The 20774-nt window shown below is 35.4% G+C and overlaps 9 protein-coding genes and 1 non-coding gene across 10 annotated transcripts; 7 read left to right on the forward strand and 3 right to left on the reverse strand.

Moving 5' to 3' along the window:
- Nucleotides 1–516: 516 nt before the first annotated feature.
- PUF3 (mRNA-binding protein PUF3) lies at nt 517–3012 on the forward strand (the record flags this gene model as incomplete). The annotated part of the gene is made up of 1 exon (XM_003673573.1): nt 517–3012. One exon carries the CDS (start codon nt 517–519, stop codon nt 3010–3012), a length of 2496 nt encoding a protein of 831 aa, XP_003673621.1.
- A 165-nt stretch (nt 3013–3177) lies between these two features.
- On the reverse strand, nt 3178–3504 carry EMC6 (Emc6p; the record flags this gene model as incomplete). The annotated part of the gene is made up of 1 exon (XM_003673574.1): nt 3178–3504. One exon carries the CDS (start codon nt 3502–3504, stop codon nt 3178–3180), a length of 327 nt encoding a protein of 108 aa, XP_003673622.1.
- A 241-nt stretch (nt 3505–3745) lies between these two features.
- On the forward strand, nt 3746–4900 carry HGH1 (Hgh1p; the record flags this gene model as incomplete). Its single annotated transcript, XM_003673575.1, has 1 exon — nt 3746–4900. One exon carries the CDS (start codon nt 3746–3748, stop codon nt 4898–4900), a length of 1155 nt encoding a protein of 384 aa, XP_003673623.1.
- A 193-nt stretch (nt 4901–5093) lies between these two features.
- On the reverse strand, nt 5094–7337 carry TFG1 (transcription factor IIF subunit TFG1; the record flags this gene model as incomplete). The annotated part of the gene is made up of 1 exon (XM_003673576.1): nt 5094–7337. The coding sequence occupies one exon, from the start codon at nt 7335–7337 to the stop codon at nt 5094–5096; it is 2244 nt and encodes a 747-aa protein (XP_003673624.1).
- Nucleotides 7338–7757: 420 nt separating this feature from the next.
- On the forward strand, nt 7758–13697 carry UBR1 (E3 ubiquitin-protein ligase UBR1; the record flags this gene model as incomplete). Its single annotated transcript, XM_003673577.1, has 1 exon — nt 7758–13697. One exon carries the CDS (start codon nt 7758–7760, stop codon nt 13695–13697), a length of 5940 nt encoding a protein of 1979 aa, XP_003673625.1.
- Nucleotides 13698–14096: 399 nt separating this feature from the next.
- Nucleotides 14097–14297, forward strand: QCR9 (ubiquinol--cytochrome-c reductase subunit 9; the record flags this gene model as incomplete). Its single annotated transcript, XM_003673578.1, has 1 exon — nt 14097–14297. One exon carries the CDS (start codon nt 14097–14099, stop codon nt 14295–14297), a length of 201 nt encoding a protein of 66 aa, XP_003673626.1.
- A 332-nt stretch (nt 14298–14629) lies between these two features.
- Nucleotides 14630–14944, reverse strand: TIM13 (protein translocase subunit TIM13; the record flags this gene model as incomplete). Its single annotated transcript, XM_003673579.1, has 1 exon — nt 14630–14944. The coding sequence occupies one exon, from the start codon at nt 14942–14944 to the stop codon at nt 14630–14632; it is 315 nt and encodes a 104-aa protein (XP_003673627.1).
- Nucleotides 14945–16610: 1666 nt separating this feature from the next.
- NCAS0Atrna14L lies at nt 16611–16730 on the forward strand. Its single transcript has 2 exons — nt 16611–16649; nt 16686–16730. It is a non-coding gene; the product is annotated as a tRNA-Leu (tRNA).
- A 1559-nt stretch (nt 16731–18289) lies between these two features.
- Nucleotides 18290–19327, forward strand: RNR4 (ribonucleotide-diphosphate reductase subunit RNR4; the record flags this gene model as incomplete). The annotated part of the gene is made up of 1 exon (XM_003673580.1): nt 18290–19327. The coding sequence occupies one exon, from the start codon at nt 18290–18292 to the stop codon at nt 19325–19327; it is 1038 nt and encodes a 345-aa protein (XP_003673628.1).
- A 189-nt stretch (nt 19328–19516) lies between these two features.
- OKP1 (Okp1p) lies at nt 19517–20653 on the forward strand (the record flags this gene model as incomplete). Its single annotated transcript, XM_003673581.1, has 1 exon — nt 19517–20653. One exon carries the CDS (start codon nt 19517–19519, stop codon nt 20651–20653), a length of 1137 nt encoding a protein of 378 aa, XP_003673629.1.
- Nucleotides 20654–20774: the final 121 nt, after the last annotated feature.

Raw genomic sequence — 20774 nt, forward strand, 5'->3', positions numbered from 1 at the left:
ATAGTCCGACCACAAGAACAAAAGAATGTCTGTATAAATATAGAATGGGATGAGCTGTCTATCTATCTATACGTGAAAAATTGGAATTTAAACGACGTTTGTGTAATTATCGGACAGGGCGCAAAACAAAACGTTAACCTTTTCGGAGTGGCGCCCAGAGAAATTGCGCAGAAAGCCTTTGCTGCTCGAGAATTCTCGTTGAAAGCGATGATTATAATTTACGTAAGCAAAAAGGTGATTAAGTAATCAACATGTTACCCCGTTTTTTATTTTCAGGGTAACGTCTCTTTTTTTGAGTCTATGTTAATTTCCTTTTTTTCGTGGCTAAAGTCCATTTTAAAATCCGAGAACAAAAAAGAACACTTCATTGATGAGCAAATCAAATTAAAGTCCCACTCAGGAACCAGACTACATTCTGTCCTAACTCTTCTGACTGCTCGATATTTCAACAAGATTGTTCACAATAAACAGTAGTTCAACCTGCAAACATACTTCGCCTATCGGTCCGCTAACAAAATGACGATTCTCAACGCTCTTGATCCATGGTTGGATCGGAACTCACATGATAACGGTAGCAATACTCAACCTCAACATCAATCACAAATGGATGCGGAACTGGCTTCGATAGTTTCCTCACTGAGTGCCCTTTCTGCCAGTAATAATATTGCTAACGCTAACTCGCAAGCTCAACAAATTGGTGGTTTTAGAAGATCAAGCTTTAATCAAAGTGATATCGACTCGGAAATATTATTATTAAATAATAATCAAAATCAAACTAGAAATACACTTTCTGTGGGTGCTGCTCCAAATTATTATAATCAACAACAGGCAAATATATATTCTCCATCTTCCTCGGATTCTTCACCTCCACCCCAATTTCCAGCTCCATTTCCACACGTTTCAAAGAGTATTAACGATATTAATGGTTCTCATCTTAAGAGATTGAATTTGTTAGGACATTATTCCGCTACCATTGCAGATCCGATGACTTCATCTGCTTCATCAAATCCCATGGGCGGTAGTTTCTTTGAAAAGTTTGGGAAGTCATTAATTGAAGGTACAAGAGAATTGGAATCTCAAACTTATTTGGAAAATAATAATAATAATATGTCTTCCACTGCAAGTGTCATTACTCAAACCACTATGCCCATGAATAATAACACGGACACAGAAACTGGATCCATTTCTGAATCTGTGGAAACTACAGAAAATAACATCTGGAACGCGGCAACAGCCCCCATCTTTAGACCAAATCCAGAAAATGAACAACCTCCTGGCGCATTTTATCCACCTCATGGATTCCATCCTGCATTATTTCCTAACAGTGGTCATTATCCACCTTATCCACCTTATCAGAATTTTCAACAACATCATAACAACAATAACAATTTCCCCGTAGGCTCCCCCACTGCATTTATATCTCAAATGATATCTCCTCATTCACAACCTTTTATACCGGGTGGTAAGGCAAGTAATAGTGATCATAATACAGAATATACGATAGATAATTCTCAAATGGCACCTTATCCTCCACCAAATCCAATTATGTTTATGCCGCCACCACCACCACAAGGTCAACAAGGTTTTAACAGCAACAAACATTCAAATCCATATTTGGATAACATGGATAAACCAACAAAGCAACAGAAAAATAACAGCCCTTCAAATAATAACAATAACAATAACAATAACAATAATAATAATAATAGTAAAAATTCGTACAGGAGACATTCTCCAGCAGCACATTTTGATCAAATTCATGAACATGTAAATAATAATAATAATAATAAAAATGTTAATCCAAAACATAAGATGAAGGGGAATAAAAATAATAATATGTCTGCTCCATCATCATCTGCATCAACGTCATCGCAACAGCCTTCTGCACCATCCTCTTCTTCATTCCATAGGTCTCCATTATTGGAAGAATTAAGAAATAACCCAGATAATAAGAAATTCACTCTAAAGGATATCTTTGGTAATACTTTAGAATTTTGTAAAGATCAATACGGATCCAGATTTATTCAACATGAATTATCTACCACATCATCACCTTCGGAAAGAGAAGTCATATTCAATGAATTAAGAGATGAAGCCATCTCATTATCCAATGATGTATTTGGTAATTATGTCATTCAAAAATTCTTTGAATTTGGGTCAGTTACACAGAGAGATATCCTAGTTGATCAATTCAAGGGAAAGATGCAAAATTTATCATTACAAATGTACGCATGTAGGGTCATTCAAAAGGCCTTAGAATTCATTAAGCCGGATCAAAGATTAGAGTTGGTTTCAGAATTATCTCAATGTGTCTTACAAATGATTAAAGATCAAAATGGTAACCATGTAATTCAAAAAGCCATTGAATGTATTCCAATGAAAGATTTACCTTTCATCCTTGACTCATTACATGGTCACATTTACCATTTATCCACACATTCTTACGGATGTCGTGTCATTCAAAGATTATTAGAGTTCGGATCTTTAGAGGATCAAACTCTTATCTTAAGTGAATTAAAAGATTTCATCCCATACTTAATTCAAGACCAATACGGTAATTATGTCATTCAACACATCTTGGAACAGCAAGATAATAATCCAAACGTTTCTCAAGAAATGATGAATACAAAGCAAGAAATTGTTAACATTGTCTCTCAAAATGTGGTGGAATTCTCCAAACATAAGTTTGCATCCAATGTCGTTGAGAGAGCAATCCTTTATGGTAATGAAAAGCAAAGAAATCTAATTATTCGACAAATATTGCCCAGAGATAAGGCGCATGCAGAAAATCTAGAAGACAATGCACCAATGATCTTAATGATGAGAGATCAATTTGCTAATTATGTGGTACAAAAATTAGTGACAGTCTCCGAAGGTGAGGGGAAAACTTTAATCGTCATTGCCATTAGAAGTTATTTGGATAAATTAAATAAATCTAATTCATTGGGTAATAGACATTTGGCGAGTATTGAAAAATTAGCATCCTTAGTGGAGACAGTAAAGATTGATTGATTGATTAACTGATTATTTTTATTTCTTCGTTTTTTGATTTTTTTACTTACCATACTTCTAACTAAATATTTTATTTCAACTGTATATATGTATCTCCTTTATGCCATATAAATATTATCAATATTTTTATTGTATTTTTTACCTGTTTGATTGATTATTTACTTATTATCCAACTAATGCATATGAAAAGGTCCACGCCATAATGAACCCCATTAATTCTCTAAAGAACGAGTCCATCAAGATGTCCTGTATTGGATTTTCGAAAAATCTTCCAGGCTTCCCCTCACAAAGCCAAAGAACAAAGACGATTGAAACAAGAATGTAACAAATAGCAAACATCAGAAATCCATTCAAGGATTCTAATTGTAGTATTCCCGCTCCAAGGCCTATAATTAACATGGTACTGTCCTGTACGAAAAGTAGTGATTTCTTATTACTTCCGACATTTACTGTCGACCTCACACGTGAAAATTGGTCTTCTGCTTGGCTCATGGTTTGTTTTTGCTTGTTTCTTCCTGGTGAACTCTGCTCTGCTCCTAGGGACTGGTTCTAGGGTTACTAGTTAGGACTAGTATTCTTATAAAGTTAAGCTATCTTCAGAAATTCTATCGCCTTCTACGACCTTCTCGAATTTGAAAAATATACATGCTGAAAAATTATTTAAACGCCCAGCTCATCTCATCTCATCGCTGAGTGTTAAAGTATCTAACGCTAGCAGCACTAAAATTTTGACATGCCATCTCAACTAGAAGAACTAGTTTCTTTCCTACATTCTCCACAACCTGCTGTGGTTCAAATTGCATTAGATAACCTGGTAGGGTTCAGCACAGGTGCAAATGCTTCCATTTTCAAATATGATAATTACAAGGCGTTATCAGATTTAAGGAAATTGGCACAGGAGAAATCTAAGATTCTCGTGCAACAATCTGTGACTATATTGGCCAATTTGTGTGATGATGCCATCATGAGGAAGATGATCGTTGATGATACAGAATTTTTAAAGTTTTTGACTTGGAAAATTTGTGATTTGGAGAATACTTCTGCTGATATTATGTGTATCCTTTTGAGTAACTTGGCAAAGGAGGATACTATTACCTGCGTCTTTGATTTTGTTAAGGACGAAGGGAAGAAGCTGGATGCCGTCTTTAAGAGTAATAAAGTTATGGATTGCCTGATGGATTGTTTTGTTATGGGGTACGATAGAAAATTGAATAAATTCGCTAACTTTGATTATTTGGCCTATTTCTTTTCTGATATTTCCAGATTCAGAGCAGGGAGATCATATTTCATCTCAGAACAAGAATATGATGGTGTAGTACCAATTTCAAAATTATTAGTTTTTACTGAAAAGTATGATTCAAAGACCAGAAGAGAAGGTATCGCATCCACAATTAAGAATTCATTATTTGATTCAGAGATTCACGAAAGATTGTTAACTGATGAAAATATTAATCTACTTCCCTATATTCTCCTACCGATTACCAGCTATAAAGATTCTGAAATTGATGAGGAGGATATGTTTAATTTGCCCGATGAATTGCAATTACTTCCAGAAGATAAAATTAGAGATCCTGTACCAGCAATTATTTGCTCTCATTTGGAAAGTATACTGCTGCTATGTACCACTAAAAATGCAAGAGAATATATGAGAAGTAAATCAGTCTATCCATTAGTTAGAGAGTTGCACAAAAATGTAGAGGATGAAGATATTGGTGAATTATGTTATAGAATCGTTAATACCTTAATGAGAGGTGATCCAAATGCAGGACCCGTTGAAGAACTGGTATCTAAGACTGCTGAAGAAGAAGATGATGACGATGACGACGACGACGACGACGAAGATATGGACGAAGATGATGACGATGAGGACATTGTCGAAGTTTTATAAATTAAGAAAAATTAGCATGTAAACTACATTTAATTATTTATTTATTTATTTATTTATTACAAAGAATAACAGTTTTTTATCACAAATGTTTTTTTTCATTTTAGATTAAAATACTCCTTGAGTAGGAAGATTATCTACTTGAAAACATTATCAACTATGTATATATATATATGGGTCGAATTCTCTTTGTCTATTATTTTTTAAGCTCCATATGCTCGTTGTCCACTTTTCTACATAATTTCTTAACAATGGCAAACATTAACTTCTTATTTTCAGGACCTGGGTATTTCTTCCTGATACCCTTTCCAAACTCTTTAACATTAACTTTGCCATCACCAATAGCGTCAATGATGTCTTGCTCTGTTATTAACGGAATTGTGCCATTCTCCGTGGGTTCTGTTTTTATCTTCTTAGATGGTGGTTCCTCTTGTTTGATCAATGGAGATTTTGAAATTGAAGAAGCATTATTTGCCTGTGGTTCTTCTTTTATTTGTGTCTCAGGTCCCATGCTTTCTTCTCTCTTACGTTTATTCACATTTGGATTCCATTGACCCTTGGGGAAATTTTTCAAAAGTTTTTTACTACCCTTTAATATGATAATACAATCCTTGATACTTTTCACTCTAAGACGTGGTGCTGTCACACTTGGGGATTTCTTTCTTGGTGATGACTTTCTAGACAATTTTTCCTTACCCTCGTTCTCATTGTCTTCTTTCTTGATTTTTTCATTCTCCTCCTTATTCTCTGTTTCAGATTCTGACAAGTATGGATTGATTTCATCATCGTCAGAAGAGTATAAAGCAGCTAATTCTGTTTTTTGCAATGCCTTCTTGATTCTTTCTCCTTCTTCATCAATTTTCTTTTCGTTGAATAAATCATCAGCATCTTCTTCATCAGGTAGTTGCTCGTCATCACGTAACCCCATGGCATTTGCCTGTAGCATTTCTTTCTTTATACGTTGTTCTGATTCTTTATTTTCTTGTTCATTACCGTCAATAATTGGAGCTTCTTCATCATCGGCAAATTCTTCATCATAATCTAATTCCACTTCCGAGTTATCGTCATGTGCCTCATCTTCATCAGCATTACGTTGATCAGCAACGGCTTTTAATCTTCTCTTTGTTCTATCATATCTTGTCGTAGTAGTCCCAATATTGTCTAAATGTTTCATCAACCAACGAGGAACTTCACCACTCTTCTTATCCATTCTTTTTTCAGCTTCCTCGATTGTTAATGTAGCATATTTATTTCTAGCAGTAAATTTATAAACTTTATCTGCCGGAATCATAGTAAAACTACCATCGTCTTCCACACTCAATAAGACATATGAGTCAGAGTTACCTGCTTCATATGACCCAACCCAAGTATTATAACCATCGTAATCTTCCATAACCCAGGGATAAAATTCTTCGAATCTTAATTTCTTAGCATTTTCATCTAGTACTTTTAGTTGTCTTGTCTTTCTTCTTGAATTACCTCTCTTGGCTCTACCACCACCATCTGGAGACACATCTGCGAATGGATCCACAGTAGCCTCCTCTTGTAATTCAGATTCTTTGCCATCATATTTAACCATCCCAACTTTAGTTGGATCTTCTGCCATACCTGCTTCTTCTAATTGAGTAATCATTGGTACAGCGGTTGTTGAGGCTTCTGTGCCGTTAGAGGCTACTGCAGTGGGAGCAGTAGTGGTAGGACCATCTACAATACCATTTACTATTGGGGGTTGGTTTGTTGTGTCTGTTGTAGCAGAAGCTGCTGATGTTTGTAACCCTGGTGTGGCGTTAGTTGTGGATGAGCCAACAACAGCGGGTGTTGCAGAAACGGATGGTGTCTGATTTGCGGTATTAACTGAGTTAGGAGTTTGAGATGCCTTTTGCAGCTGTGATTGCTGTGGTTGCAATTGTTTTTTCTTATATTCTTGAATTTCACGTTGTCTTTGGACAATTTCAGCTCTTGTCAATTGGAATTGTAAGTTTCTGGTGTCCTTTCTATGCAATCTAATTGGTGGATGAAACGATTCATTAGGGTTGATTCTTTTCTTACTCTGAAACTTTAAAAGATGAGTTCTCATATTCTCCAAGGATTCCTTTGATACGGCCCTCAATGGGTATTCATTAAATTGTTCCTCATTACTAGAGACTTCTTTTTTAACTTTCACGTTGGGTTTAATATCAATGCTGTTACTCGTAGTCTGAGACGAAAGCAAAGCTCTTTCTCTCTCTTCTAGGAGTTCAGGATCATCCTTCTTTACCACACGGCGAGAGTTCATTCGACTCTTTAAGAAGTTTCTCTTTAATCTATCTCTCTTGATAAATGGCGAACGATTCGAACCACCTCCACCACCAGCAGTATCAGCTCTTGCCTGAGAACGCTGACCGGTAGGTTTAGCTCTGCCGTTTACCATAGGGGAATCTTCCTTACTTGATTGATCCATCACAGTTTTTCAGTATATTTCCTTCGTCAAAAAGATAATTGGGGGCAGCAAGGTGTTAATATGATAGACTCTTTTTCCTATGACCTCCTCTTGTCTCTGCAGCGCCTTGCAATTGTACCATCTTGGTGATGAAACTTCATTCTTGTTCTTATTGAAATATTATCATATCATTGTTCAGTTTTCAGGGTAATGCCGTTTCAAGCGATGTGAAATATAAATATATGTGCTAGACAAATGCATCCATGTTAAGATCCCATCAATACAGTGTTATATCCCAATAGCCTACCTTAGACTATACTCTATCAAACTTATCTATCGAGACACTTACGTTTGCAAGTTAGCGACATATTTGCTTCTTGAAGTACTGACAATAAAGCAAGATTTTAAGGAATTGGCGCCAAGTCACGACATTCACCCAAAATGAGCGACGTATCGGATAATACTAAGGATTTAAACTCCATTTTACAATCCCTCCATGATATTCCATATCTGAAGTCATCAAGGAACCCTACAGAGAGGGCCAAGATGGACCATGCCTTGAAGAAATTGATTTTTTCATTGTTATACTATTCCATCACCAATAAGGGTCAAAACTTGAGTAATTTATTCCATTTCAGACTGGATGAAGGCTTAACTATAGATGATCTGAAATTTCCTGCTTCGTTGGATGAAATAATGGATATGGAAAATTATAGCAAAGGTGATGAATTTTATAAATTTAAGATTGCTACAGCGACGGCAAGTGCTGATGCTGATAGTGCATCCAGCCCTGAATCTGAGTCTAAGATATTGAAAAGATTCAATCATATGGGGAGAAACTGTGGTAAGAAATTTAAGTTGGGAGAACCCCTTTATAGATGTAAAGAATGTGGGTTTGATGACACATGTGTCCTTTGCATCCATTGTTTTAATCCTAAAGATCATGAAAATCATCATGTTTATACCGATATTTGTACTGATTTTACAAGTGGGATTTGTGACTGTGGAGATCAAGAAGCTTGGCATGCACAACTGCATTGTAAGGCTGAATTAGCATCTGCTTCTGTGGACACCGCTGACGATATGGAGGAAGACTTAGAAGCCATCTTTGATACCAATAATAAAATTATACGATCATTGATGGTATCTACACTATCTACAGTCTTTGATTATTTTATTGACATGTTTAACCAAAATATTGAACCCCTACCCGTATTTACTAAAGAAATCACATTAAAATTAAGGGAATTGACACAGCAGGGCAAAATAGATGAGAGATCGCAATTACTAAAGGATTTAGCTTACTCTAATAAGTTCTTAAACAATCAAGAGATTCCGGTGGAGGAAAGAGATTATACCGTGATGATTTATAATGATGAGTATCATAATTATTCCCAAGCGACAATGGCTTTAAGACAGGGGGTCCCAGATAATGTTCACACGGATCTTTTAACCTCAAAGATAGATAGTGAAGGTAGAGCAATGTTAAAATGTTCAAATGATTTGACAAATTTGATTGAAGGATTCTTTGCCGTACAAACTAACGGATTAAGTGCCACACTGACAACTTGGTCTGAATATATTCATCAGGAAGCTTGTAAATATATTATTATTTGGTTGTCTCATTGTCTCTCGTTACCAAACGCAAAATTTCAAACTTTATTTAGAGACGTTCTAGGTGAAGTGCTTTGTCAACCCAGGACAGAACCAACAATTGACAGCAATAGTAGAGATATGATATCTGTTGTAGAAACACATTTCAAAAAAAATTTGCCTGATAATAATCCATATAAATTTATTGATGTTTCCATTTTTGCCCCGAACCTACAGATCCCCTTGGGTCATCATAGTCTATTAAACCCAACCGAGGACAATTTAAACCATATTTCAAACTTGTCAAATGCCATTGTGAAACCAACAACAAGAACATATTCGAATACCAGATTACAGCATTTGCTATATATGGATAATCGATATTGGAAAAGATTAAGAAAGGATTTACAGAATGTTATAATACCAACGTTGGCTTCAAGTATCATTTATAAACCAATATTTTGTCAGCAGGTTGTGGAAATATTCAATCATATCACAAGATCGATTACATACATGGATAGAGAGCCCCAACTTACCGCTTTGAGAGAATGTGTTGTTCAATTGTTTACCTGCCCTACAAATGCCAAATGGATATTTCAAAATGGTACACATTTCATTGATATTGTTTGGTCTGTGATCGATGTTTTCATGGAATTTTGTAAAATTGAAAATGGGACCCTAATTTGGCAGAGAGTTCAAGTGAGTAATTTGACAAAGAGTTATACGATCTCCTTTAAACAAGGTCTGTACACAGTAGAGACTCTATTGAGCAAGATAAGCGATCCAAATATTTTATTAAGGCGCATGGAATTCATCACAGTGATGACACTCTGTAAAATATTTAATGGTGCTTGGAAAATAAAGAGGAAAGAGGGTGAGCATGTTATTCATGAAGATCAGCATTTTATTCCATACCTAGAATATACCACATCCATCTATGGAATCATACAGACTTTAGAAAAATTATTGGAAAATAATAAAACGATGATTAACAAAGAGCTTTTAGGTAATTCTATCCATTTGTTAAACACTTTGTTAAGTCATAAATCGTTGGTCTATAAGTTAGTGTATGATTCTCATGAAATTGTTAAATTTACAGTGAGTAACGAAAGAGTGTCCTACATGAATCCTATACATACATTATTTTCATTTCTCATTGAGAAAATTTCATTGGAGGATGCTCGTAGAATTGTATCTAAAGAATGTGATGATTTCTTGAAAATATCAGATTTTTCTTTAAGATCGGTTGTACTCTGCTCTCAAATTTATGTTGGATTTTGGGTTAGAAATGGTGCATCGGTTCTCCACCAAGCGTCATATTATAAGAACAACCCAGAATTGAACTCCTACTCTAGAGACATACATTTGAACCAATTGGCGTTACTTTGGGAAAAAGATGACACCCCCAGAGTTATTTATAACATGTTGGATAGATGGGAATTGTTAGATTGGTTCAATGGTGATGCAGAATATAACAAAACAGTATATCAGGATAAGGTTTCCCTAATTTTCCAACAGTTCATTGCATTTACTTATCAACTATTGACTGAAAGACAGTTCTTCAAAAGTTTTGCTTCCTCTGAGGAAAGAATTTTATCTCAAATAAAGAATGCAATTATTTATTCCCTTTATTCAAAGCCACTCTCATATTCAAAACTTTTAAGATCTGTTCCAGACTATTTGACGGAGGACTCTACTTTATTTGACTCAGCACTAAGTGAGGTTTCTATCTTCGTTGAACCTAAAGGTTTAGCAGATAACGGTATCTTCAAATTGAAAGAATCGTTATTCTCTAAGATTGATCCTCTTAAGTTATCAAACTTAGGTAACGAATTTGAATCAAGTTCAGCAATTATTAAGGCACATATTGCAAAACAGAAAAAGACTACTGATTTACCATCCATTATACTTCAACCCCAAATCACCCCAGTAAAGCATTTAGATAAAGATACTCAAAATTTGGGCAACTTCACTAGATCATCTGTATTTACCAAAGTCATCTATAAGCTACTTCAAGCTTGTTTAGATAATGAAGATGGGACATTCTTAAACGAACTATTGCATTTAATACATGGTATCTTCAAAGATGATGAACTTATCAATGGGAAAAACTCATTACCTGAAACTTATATTTCAAAACCTATTTGCGCTTTGTTATTAAGTATTGCAAATAGTAAGAGTGAGGCGTTCTCTGAGCATATCCTTAAGAAAGCTGATTATTTACTACAGGAGATGATCTTAAAGAAACCTGAGGAAATATTTGAATCGTTAGTAAATAGTTTTGGTCAAGATTTAGTTGATGAGTACAAAGCAAAGAAATTAAATCAAGGTGTAAACCTTGAAGAAAATGAGAAAGAAAGAAAAAGAAGATTAGCGAAGAAGCGTCAAGCTAAGTTAATGGCCAAATTCAACAGTCAACAGAACAAGTTCATGAAGGAAAATGAAGAAGAATTCGAAAAGGAACAGAGTGCCGAAACTGATTCCTTAAACAGTGACAAGGTTTTGAATTATGAAGACTTCACGTGTTCCTTATGTCAAGATGATACTTCAGAAGATTTCTTTATTATACCAACCTACCATGAACATTCACCGATATTTAGACAAGGTGATATTTATAATGTTGATGAGTATGGTCGTCCATGGAATGGATTTACCAATGATGATCAAAATTTAACTTATATCAATGATACAGATTTAGAGAACTTGAAGACGGATGGATTCCGAGGCTCAAGAAAGGTTTTTGTTTCCTGTAATCATCATATTCACTATAACTGTTTCAAGAGATATATTCAGAAGAAAGGATTTCTTTCCACTGGATTTATTTGTCCCCTTTGTCAAACTTTCTCCAATTCTATTGTACCTGTGTGGTGTATACCCAAGATAGATCCACAACCATATCTTGATAATTTACTGAAAGAGGAAATATCCGTTGATTCATTCATTCATATTCTAAGGGAGTTTAGTTCTGATGAATTCCACAGTGTCTACGATTTTTTCGAGGATGTGTTTACTGACTATCAATCATTTGACAAAAGAGTACGTAAGATCGATGGATTCACTGTCGCCGATACGGCATTGGTCTTAATAAATCATTGGACGAATACGATATCAATGCTAGAGATTTCTTCCAGATTGGATGTTTCTCCGAATGAATCATTTTTGAAAAACAGAGAACAAAAATATAAAACTTTGAAAAACGTTTTGATCTGTATGGTTTTGTTAGCCTCTAGTATAGGTAAACCAAACGTTACTCTTTCTCCATATGTCAATCAGAAATCCGTCATTTGGAATCAAAATCAAGTGTTCCAATATATTACTAAAGAATGTCTCTTTAGTACAGCAAAGCGTTCCATTCGTGATATTATCACAGAGACTTTGATTAGATACTGTAATCAAATCTTAACTGATTTTATCTCACAAGCTGGCTCATCTTCCCAAATCAAGGAAAATTATGAAAAGGTGAGGGCATCGGGAGAGATATATGACATTAATATTGAAATGCTGGAAACTTTAAAGAGTGTTCAAAATAACGATATGGTTAATGAGAACGAAGAAGCCACAATGTTCTATAACCTAGCATACACGTGTCTATTGAGTAATATTCTGCCTACTCTAAGAAGATGCTTAATTTTAATTAAAGTATTCCATGAATTATTAAATGAATCTGGCGAAGCTCCTTTTATAATCGAAGGGATCGATATTGAAAACGACCTTGTTGGATATTCCACTCCAGAGTACATTGACACTTTAATATCTTTGCTAACATACCATAGATCCCTTAAAGAGTTATTAACAATTGGTACTAAGGCTTTAGAAGCTATGGGGTCTGATAGGGAGATTGATCCTTACTTACAAAATATCCCGTATGAGTATTGTGGTATTGTTAAAATGGTTGATTTAGCCAAATATTTGAACACGTATATTACCAATACAAGGGATATCAAATTAAGGGAAGAACAACCTACTAAAAACGGTAGCAACAGATTAGACTTTAGAATCTGTTTAACATGTGGTGTGAAAATCCATTTAAGGGCAGATCATCATGAAATGTCGAGACATTTAGCGAAGAATTGTTTTAAGTCGTTTGGTGCGTTCTTAATACCAAACACTTCTGAAGTTTGTTTATATCTAGGTCATCCTCCATCGACTGTCTTTATTTCGGCGCCTTATTTAAATTCACATGGTGAAGTTGGTAGAAATGCCATGAAACGTGGTGATTTAACTACGTTGAATATCAAGAGATATGAATATTTGAACAAATTATGGATTAATAATGAAATTCCAGGTTACATTAGTAGAGTTATGGGTGATGAATTTAGAGTGAGTATTCTATCTAATGGATTTGTGTTTGCATTGAATAGAAACGCTAGACCAAGAAGAGTTCCTGCACCAGACGAAGATGAGGAGGATGAAGACGATTTCAACGATGACGAAGGAGATGAGTTTTACGTAGATGAAGATGATGCAGACTTTGATCCTGACAATGATAACCCTAATCAGCCACCGAATCTTCGATTATTTGGAGAAGATGGTAACGCTATGGGAGGATTCTTAGAAATGTTTGAGAATTTCAGAGATGCACTTGAAGGAGGTGCTACTACGGAACAAGCAATTCCTCCACAATTCCAGTTCTTTGGTCCTCGATTTGATAATTTCAATTTTACAAATCAAGAAGGAACCCAAGAAGATGAAGAGGAGGGAAATGAAACTACTAATGAGAATGATCAAGACCACAGTGGTCAAGATAACAATGAGAGTGACGGTGAGGAATCACACGGGTCCTGGTAATAAGCGAACGAATTTACACTACATTGTGAACAGTTTTAATCCTTTAAATATAGACTATATCCCATTATATATATTATCTACTTATGTATTTAAATCGAACTATAGTATATTTTGTCTATTATCGTCATCGTGAACGAGCCAATTAAAGCCGCTAAAGCGCGACGGATTTCCTAATCTCGATATAAGAAACTAAATGACAAAGACATCTAAACTTTAAGGGAAGTCCGTTACCCACGTTCGTGAAGTCTCGAAACAACAGATAAGCTCAGGGCTATTAACACTATACAACAAATGGTATGTTTGTGGTTAGACTAATCAAGCCAATGATCATTTTCTCGGAATTATTAGGTTCTCAAGTTTACTAACAGTTTTTCAAATACTAAATTTGGTTGACTATTAATGAAGTCATTTTCTACTATCTATAGAACATTCTTTAAAAGAAATTCAGTATTCGTTGGTACTATCTTTGCCGGTGCATTTGTTTTCCAAGTATTATTTGATAGTTCTGTAACATCCTGGTATGAGAATCATAATAAGGGTAAACTATGGAAAGATGTGAAGGCTCAAATAGCGGCTGCTGGTGAAGAAGATGAAGACTAAAGGGTTAATAAGGAGACTAGATTCTTTATGTTTGGTCAAATAAATCAACCATTTGAGTCACTGTTGTATATATTATCCAAAGATATACTCTATGAGGAGATTATTTGGAACCAAACGAATTTTTTTTTATATTCCAATAAAATGGGGGGCCAAACTTCTAGATAAGTAATTTCAATTTAAATATTGGTTCTGCCAACACTATTTAAGTCATACATATATTTATTTATTTTAGAATATTTAATACAAATAAATTCTAAATGAATGGATTGGTTGGTTGGCTATTGACAGATTATTAACAGAGGGATGGATCATTGATAATTAGATGAATGTATTCAAATTTCGCCAGATGTGGAAGCTTCTTGTATTCTTGCAACGTATGCCTTAGAAACAGCATTCCAACTCTTCATATATTTCGTTAAACATTGATCCACGCAAGCTTCATTGTTTGTCGAATAAGGAGCAGTCAAACATTTTTCAAAGCAATTCTCCGTCAACTTACTGACCAATTCAGTGGCATTTGCCACTGCTAATTCTTGTGCTATTTGAGTTTTTAATGTTTCAGCTGGAGAAGCGTTAGAGAGGCCTGATCTCGTACTAGGAGCGGTGGTATTTTGATCCTGAGAGGAAGAACGACTGAATAAACCCATGATTATTTATTGTATCTTTTCTTTTGGTTAGAATTAAGTTAATATGTGTTATACTGGAACAATGAGAAAACAACAAGTTGATATAGGAATGTCTTGCTAATGGTATTCGGTCTATATATAAGGGTTTTCACAAGTTGTCTACAATTTGCTGAAATATTAACTTTACAAATAATGTTCGCGCTTTGCGTTTTGTTAGTCAATTGGTCACTATAGGGAATGGTACATGGTACAACATTCCTATATGAGAAAACTTCCACATATGCCTAAGCCTGGAAAAAGTTATGAAGCTAAACTAAACACTTTTTGGTTTGAAACAAAGGGGGGGCACTAGGTAATGCGATCAGATCGATATTTTAATTAGCTGCTGTGGGGTAATCGAGGTAATTGGCTGGCCATTACGTGTTCACACCTGACAAACTAACTGTATATCTATTCGTTCATGACATAGGCAATATTCTCCAAAAACCTGGGCGATGCTTGTGAACTGGTAGAAACTCTTTAATGAAGATTTGACACTGAAAGTCGTCTATTCAGGTGAACTAAATGATATCTCTGCCAATTACGATATTTTAGGATTAGAAGTAAAATATAAGTTTGATGAAAACATTAAATTTATTATGAAAGAACTTTTATTTGGTAAGTTAACAAAACTAGAAGTACCTATAGTTAGCATGAGAAGCTCTAAAACTCTATCTCCACCAGATAACTATATTCAATCAGAGACAATCGACACAAATGGTGACAATTACTATAAGGATGTTAATTGGCTACAGAGAACTGTAGCTTTGTAAGCTCATGAGTGTCGATTGGTCTAGCTCAACATATACCCTTCGCAAATAAGAAAATCAAGCAGATGATTAGGCTACAGGTGAAATATCTGTTTGATACATGATCTGAAAGACTAATCTGGATAAAACAACATGTCATTCGGCTAAGAGACGTCCTCTTTTTTCTGTTAATACATTCACGAACTGGTAGTCTCTATTAAGCAAATTTTTTGTTTTAGTTATACTGATAAGATTGTTTTAGAATCTGGTCAGAACTATTAAGGTTATCTATAGTTCTGCGAATATTAATTGAAACATCTGGTAGCGTCCATTCAACAAATTTGCTTTTACTCATGTCCCAATTTATCGAAATTAAAGTCCCCAAGCCCTTCACCGGTGCTAAAGGAGACGTTTTTCAATTAACATTCGTAGAACTATAGATAACCTTAATAGTTCTGACCAGATTCTAAAACAATCTTATCGATCTAACTAAAACTTAGATTATTTGATTTTGGTCTTTTTATATTAAAATACAAATTATAAAAAGACGAACTAATTACTTAAACTCATCACAGAAAACAGGTCCTTTATATATGTTTTCTGGATGATGTTCACAATCACCTGTGACACTTTAACACCGATAGTTTAGCCTAGTAGTCTCCAATTCTGTTCAGATTGAAATGTCTTTTTCCTGTATAACTATCTCACATGACAGCTATTTCATTGGTTACAACCAGGTTAACATCGGTCTATCTCGGATATCTATTTCCCTATTTGGCAGTTAGTGTATAACCTCATCTCGGCGTTTATGTTCTTATCATGTTCCTGCTCGTATTCATTTTCAGTGGCCAATCGTTCGTGAACCTCTTTTTCATTTACAACATTTTTCAAATTAATATGGTTGTTTGGCCGAGCGGTCTAAGGCGCCTGATTCAAGAAAATTAAACATCTTGCCTGTGGAACACCACTGGAATACTCAGGTATCGTAAGATGCAAGAGTTCGAATCTCTTAGCAACCATTTATTTTTTTATTTTAGCAACATAAAGGTATTACCATTGATAACTTTTGGTGATACAGCAGTATTCTGATTTTGCGGAATAGTTAAAGAATCGGAAGTGAATTTCGTTATAATCATTAAAGTTACATAAAATTCTAGATAAAAAATTACTGACACTGTAAGAAAGGTATGTTTAAATGATTCGAGGCTTTCAATATAGAATTCTTGGGAAAATAGTTTTGGTAGGTGGCGTATACGTAGTTTTTGTATAGAAAATATGTTTTTTTCGGTATGTCAAGTGTAGAGTGTAACTGGTGAAATATTGCCCAAAACAGAGCGTAAAATAAAGAAAAGTCAAGGAAACTCCTCCAATGGGGAATAACAGTGATATACTAATGCTTAAGGCAGTATAGAGTGTATTAAATTTTTTATTTATCTTCAATCTTTTTACTTTTAATAAATAATAAATTTTATTCTCAACTTGTATTGAACATTTCTTTGTTGAAAATAAATAAAAAAATAAGTGTTAAAAAACTGTTTATATTTGAAATAACTATGCATGTAAATACTCTTAATAAGAATAGAGGTGTTAAAAGCCTTTAATTTTTCTTTATTTCTTTTGTTTTTGGAAGAAATTGCTGCAGAAATGGGGTTGCTGGGGTTACGAAAAATTTAGGGCGGCGTTTTAGTTACTATGCCAATGTGTAAAAAAATAAATCTTGTTGCGATGAATTAAGGAATGTCTACAAACATACCTCGATCTAAGCTATGCAATTGCAATTGCACTTCTGCACTGGCAAGCGGCTATCCAAGATGCTCCAGCACGGACCTACAAACCAAGTGGCGCTGTTTACCCAGACACAGACGTTACGTGTCATGGGCATCGACGGGATAAACAAACGAGAAGAGAATACCAGAATCCTGTTTGTTTCTTTGTGTATTTGTTTATTTGTTTATTTGTTTTACGCGTTTTGGGTTCCGTCTCTCGTGGTTACCACCCAGCCACCGCACCCTAAGCCGGTTTCCATAGTAATGGGCACATTGTCTGCCAGCCCTAATGCCCCAGAAACCAGGGCTGGCAGGGCATGACCCCCCATTTGCACCGCAAACCAGCAGAGATTAGGGCTGGAAGGAAAGTCAGAACAGGGCTGAACCACACCCTTATTGCCCACCCTTAAATAACCAACCCACACACCACACCGAAGCCTTCGTTGTTGTGGCAACAATTATTTCCTCTCCTTCGTTTTTTTCTTTTCCCTGATGGAAAAAATGAAAAACGAATTTTCAATTTGCAAATTCCATTTTTTTTTTTTCATTCACAATATAAGCAAATTTTCCAATACGTATTTTCCTATATAAACTCTTGAAACTTCCCTATTATATTCAACCCCCCCCTGTTTTCAAATCTAATTCTTATTATTAATCAATTCTTATCTTACTTTACTTCCTCTTTCTTACATAATATATATATATACTACAAGAAGAGATCATCAAGCATATTTGAAGAAATTTGAATAAACCCCTTTTCTCCCCTTTGCATAACAAAAAACACATACCAAACACATAAACCAAAAGAAAAAATGTCCATGGAAGCTCACAACGAATTCTTAAAGCCCTTCGAAGCCCGCCGTCTAGCCATGAAGGAATCCGAAAAGGATGAAATTCTATTGATCGAAAACGCTCACAGATTCGTCATGTTCCCAATCAAGTATCATGAAATTTGGGCCGCCTACAAGAAGGTGGAAGCTGCCTTCTGGACCGCTGAAGAAATCGAATTGGAAAAGGATGTTCAAGATTTCCAAAAATTGACCGACGATCAAAAGCAATTCCTAGCAAGATTATTGGCATTATTGACCGTCTCTGAAGATGTCATTAATAAGCATATCATTGAAAAATTCTCCGCTCAATTGCAAAACCCTGAAGGTAAGAGTTTCTACGGGTTCCAAATCATGATGGAAAACATTTACGATGAAGTTTACTCCATGATGGTCGATACCTTCTTTAATGGTCCTGAAAAGGTCCCATTCTTCAAGGAAGTACCATCTTTACCTGAACAAAAGGAAAAAGTAGATTACATTAACAGATGGATTAAGAATCAAGATTCTTTGTACGCTGAAAGATTGGTCGCTTTGGCCGCTAAGGAAGGTATCTTCTTCTCTGGTGTTTACGCCGCTTTGGGTTGGTTAGGTCAAACTGGGTTCCCAGGTTTAACTACAGCAAACAAATCCATTTGTAGAGATAAGGGTGCTTACTCAGATTTCAACTGTTTGTTATTTGCTCATTTGAAGCAAAAACCAGATGCTAAGATTATTGAAAAAATTATCTTGGAAGCTGTGGAAATTGAAAAGAATGTCTTAAAGAACGTTTTGAAAGTGGACAAGTTTGGTGTCGATGCTGCTTTGATTAACCAATACGTCGAATTCACCGCCGATGGTCTATTATCTTCCTTTGGTAACCAAAAGGTATTCAACGTTAACAACCCATTCGATTTCATGGAAGGTGCTACCGCTATCGGTAAGTCTAACTTCTTTGAAAAGAAGGTTTCAGATTTCACTCAATCTGCTGAAAACACTAAGAAGGCCGCTGATAACAACATCAACTTTAACGAATCCTTCTAAGTGAGAGACATCCTATATACTTTATTTTATTTCAGATTTGTGTATGTACTAGTACGTAGTAGTAGTAGTATATAAAAAATTAACAAACATCTCATTGAAAATAATTTGAATTTAATGCGCGTCTGTTTTATAATTTCAAATATTACATAACAGTAAACAATAACACATCCAGCCATCAACAAAAGCAACATGTCAAAGGAGAAGTTCCTCGACGCCCTAGTGGACGACTCACTAGATGACGATTGGTTAACGAAACAAACGGGTCCCGCGGCAGTGGCAGCTGCAGCTGCAGCATTCTCCAACAAACCAAGAAGAAAGAACAACAACAAAACGGCACCTGCACCATTGCCAAAGAAGACACTGTTCTACGAGGACAGTTCAGATGCACATATTGCACAGCCCATCAGGGAGAAGCAACCCTCGGTAATGGATTCACCTGGTCCCAAACCGCACCCTCCCATCAAGGTAAACACTAACAGAATTTTAGACGAATTGGATAAATTCTCATCCTCTCTTTCCCCCTCATCTATTGCACCCGTAGTGACGGATGATGAATCCGCCATTGAAGAAATACCAAGAGGATCACCTGAGAAAGTGAAACCATCGGAAAGAATACTGGATTCATCGCGCCCCTATGAGACCATATCACCTTCACATTCAAAACAGGTCCGTTTCCAAAGAAATTTTAATTGGAATGTGGATGTCGATGATACGGAATTGAGACCTTGGGAATTTAGAAGATTGATTAGAAGAAATTTCATATCGAAATTACCTGAGACGGCTAAAGTCGTGCCCTGGAAGAAACCTTCCAAGGGATTGGTGCATGCTTTGATGCAATTATTGGAAATTGATTCAAAAGTCGCTTTGGAAGATGTGTTTGTTAAATATGATGATGAGATTAAAAACGTTACTTTCAATAAGAGGAAAGAAATTAAAAAGATTCATGCATTGAAAGAAAAATTAATGCATGATATATTGACCAAAATAAGAAGTAGATTGAAATTGTCTGCCATACCAACAAAATTAAATGGTCATGACATAGATAGTGAATATATCTTTGCCAAGAGGAAATTCATACAGGGGAAATATTCACAGGAGAAGGACAAGAATAAGAAGTTGAGAGATGAATTGAAAAGCAAAAGAGAAGAGTTAGAACAACTGAAAATGGAAACCCTTGCTGCTCAAGAACCACAACCCAATAATAACGATCATGACTTATTAGACAAACTCCAGGAGACATTACATCCAACCCTTCAGCGCATACCCCCCAGAACATCACAATTCCAACGAGATGTCATTGACTACAATCTAATATTCGAATCCTAGCCCATTTTTATAGCATATATCATATAATAGCATCAGTATAATACCCCATATTCCATTCAAGAATCGTCTTGAACGGCAGCACGGTTTCCGCGCAGAGAGAGAGAAAACTTCAAAACAAGCA

Source organism: Naumovozyma castellii, chromosome 1 (genome assembly GCF_000237345.1).
Source record: "Naumovozyma castellii chromosome 1, complete genome".
In the NCBI taxonomy this organism is placed as follows: Eukaryota; Fungi; Ascomycota; class Saccharomycetes; order Saccharomycetales; family Saccharomycetaceae; genus Naumovozyma; species Naumovozyma castellii.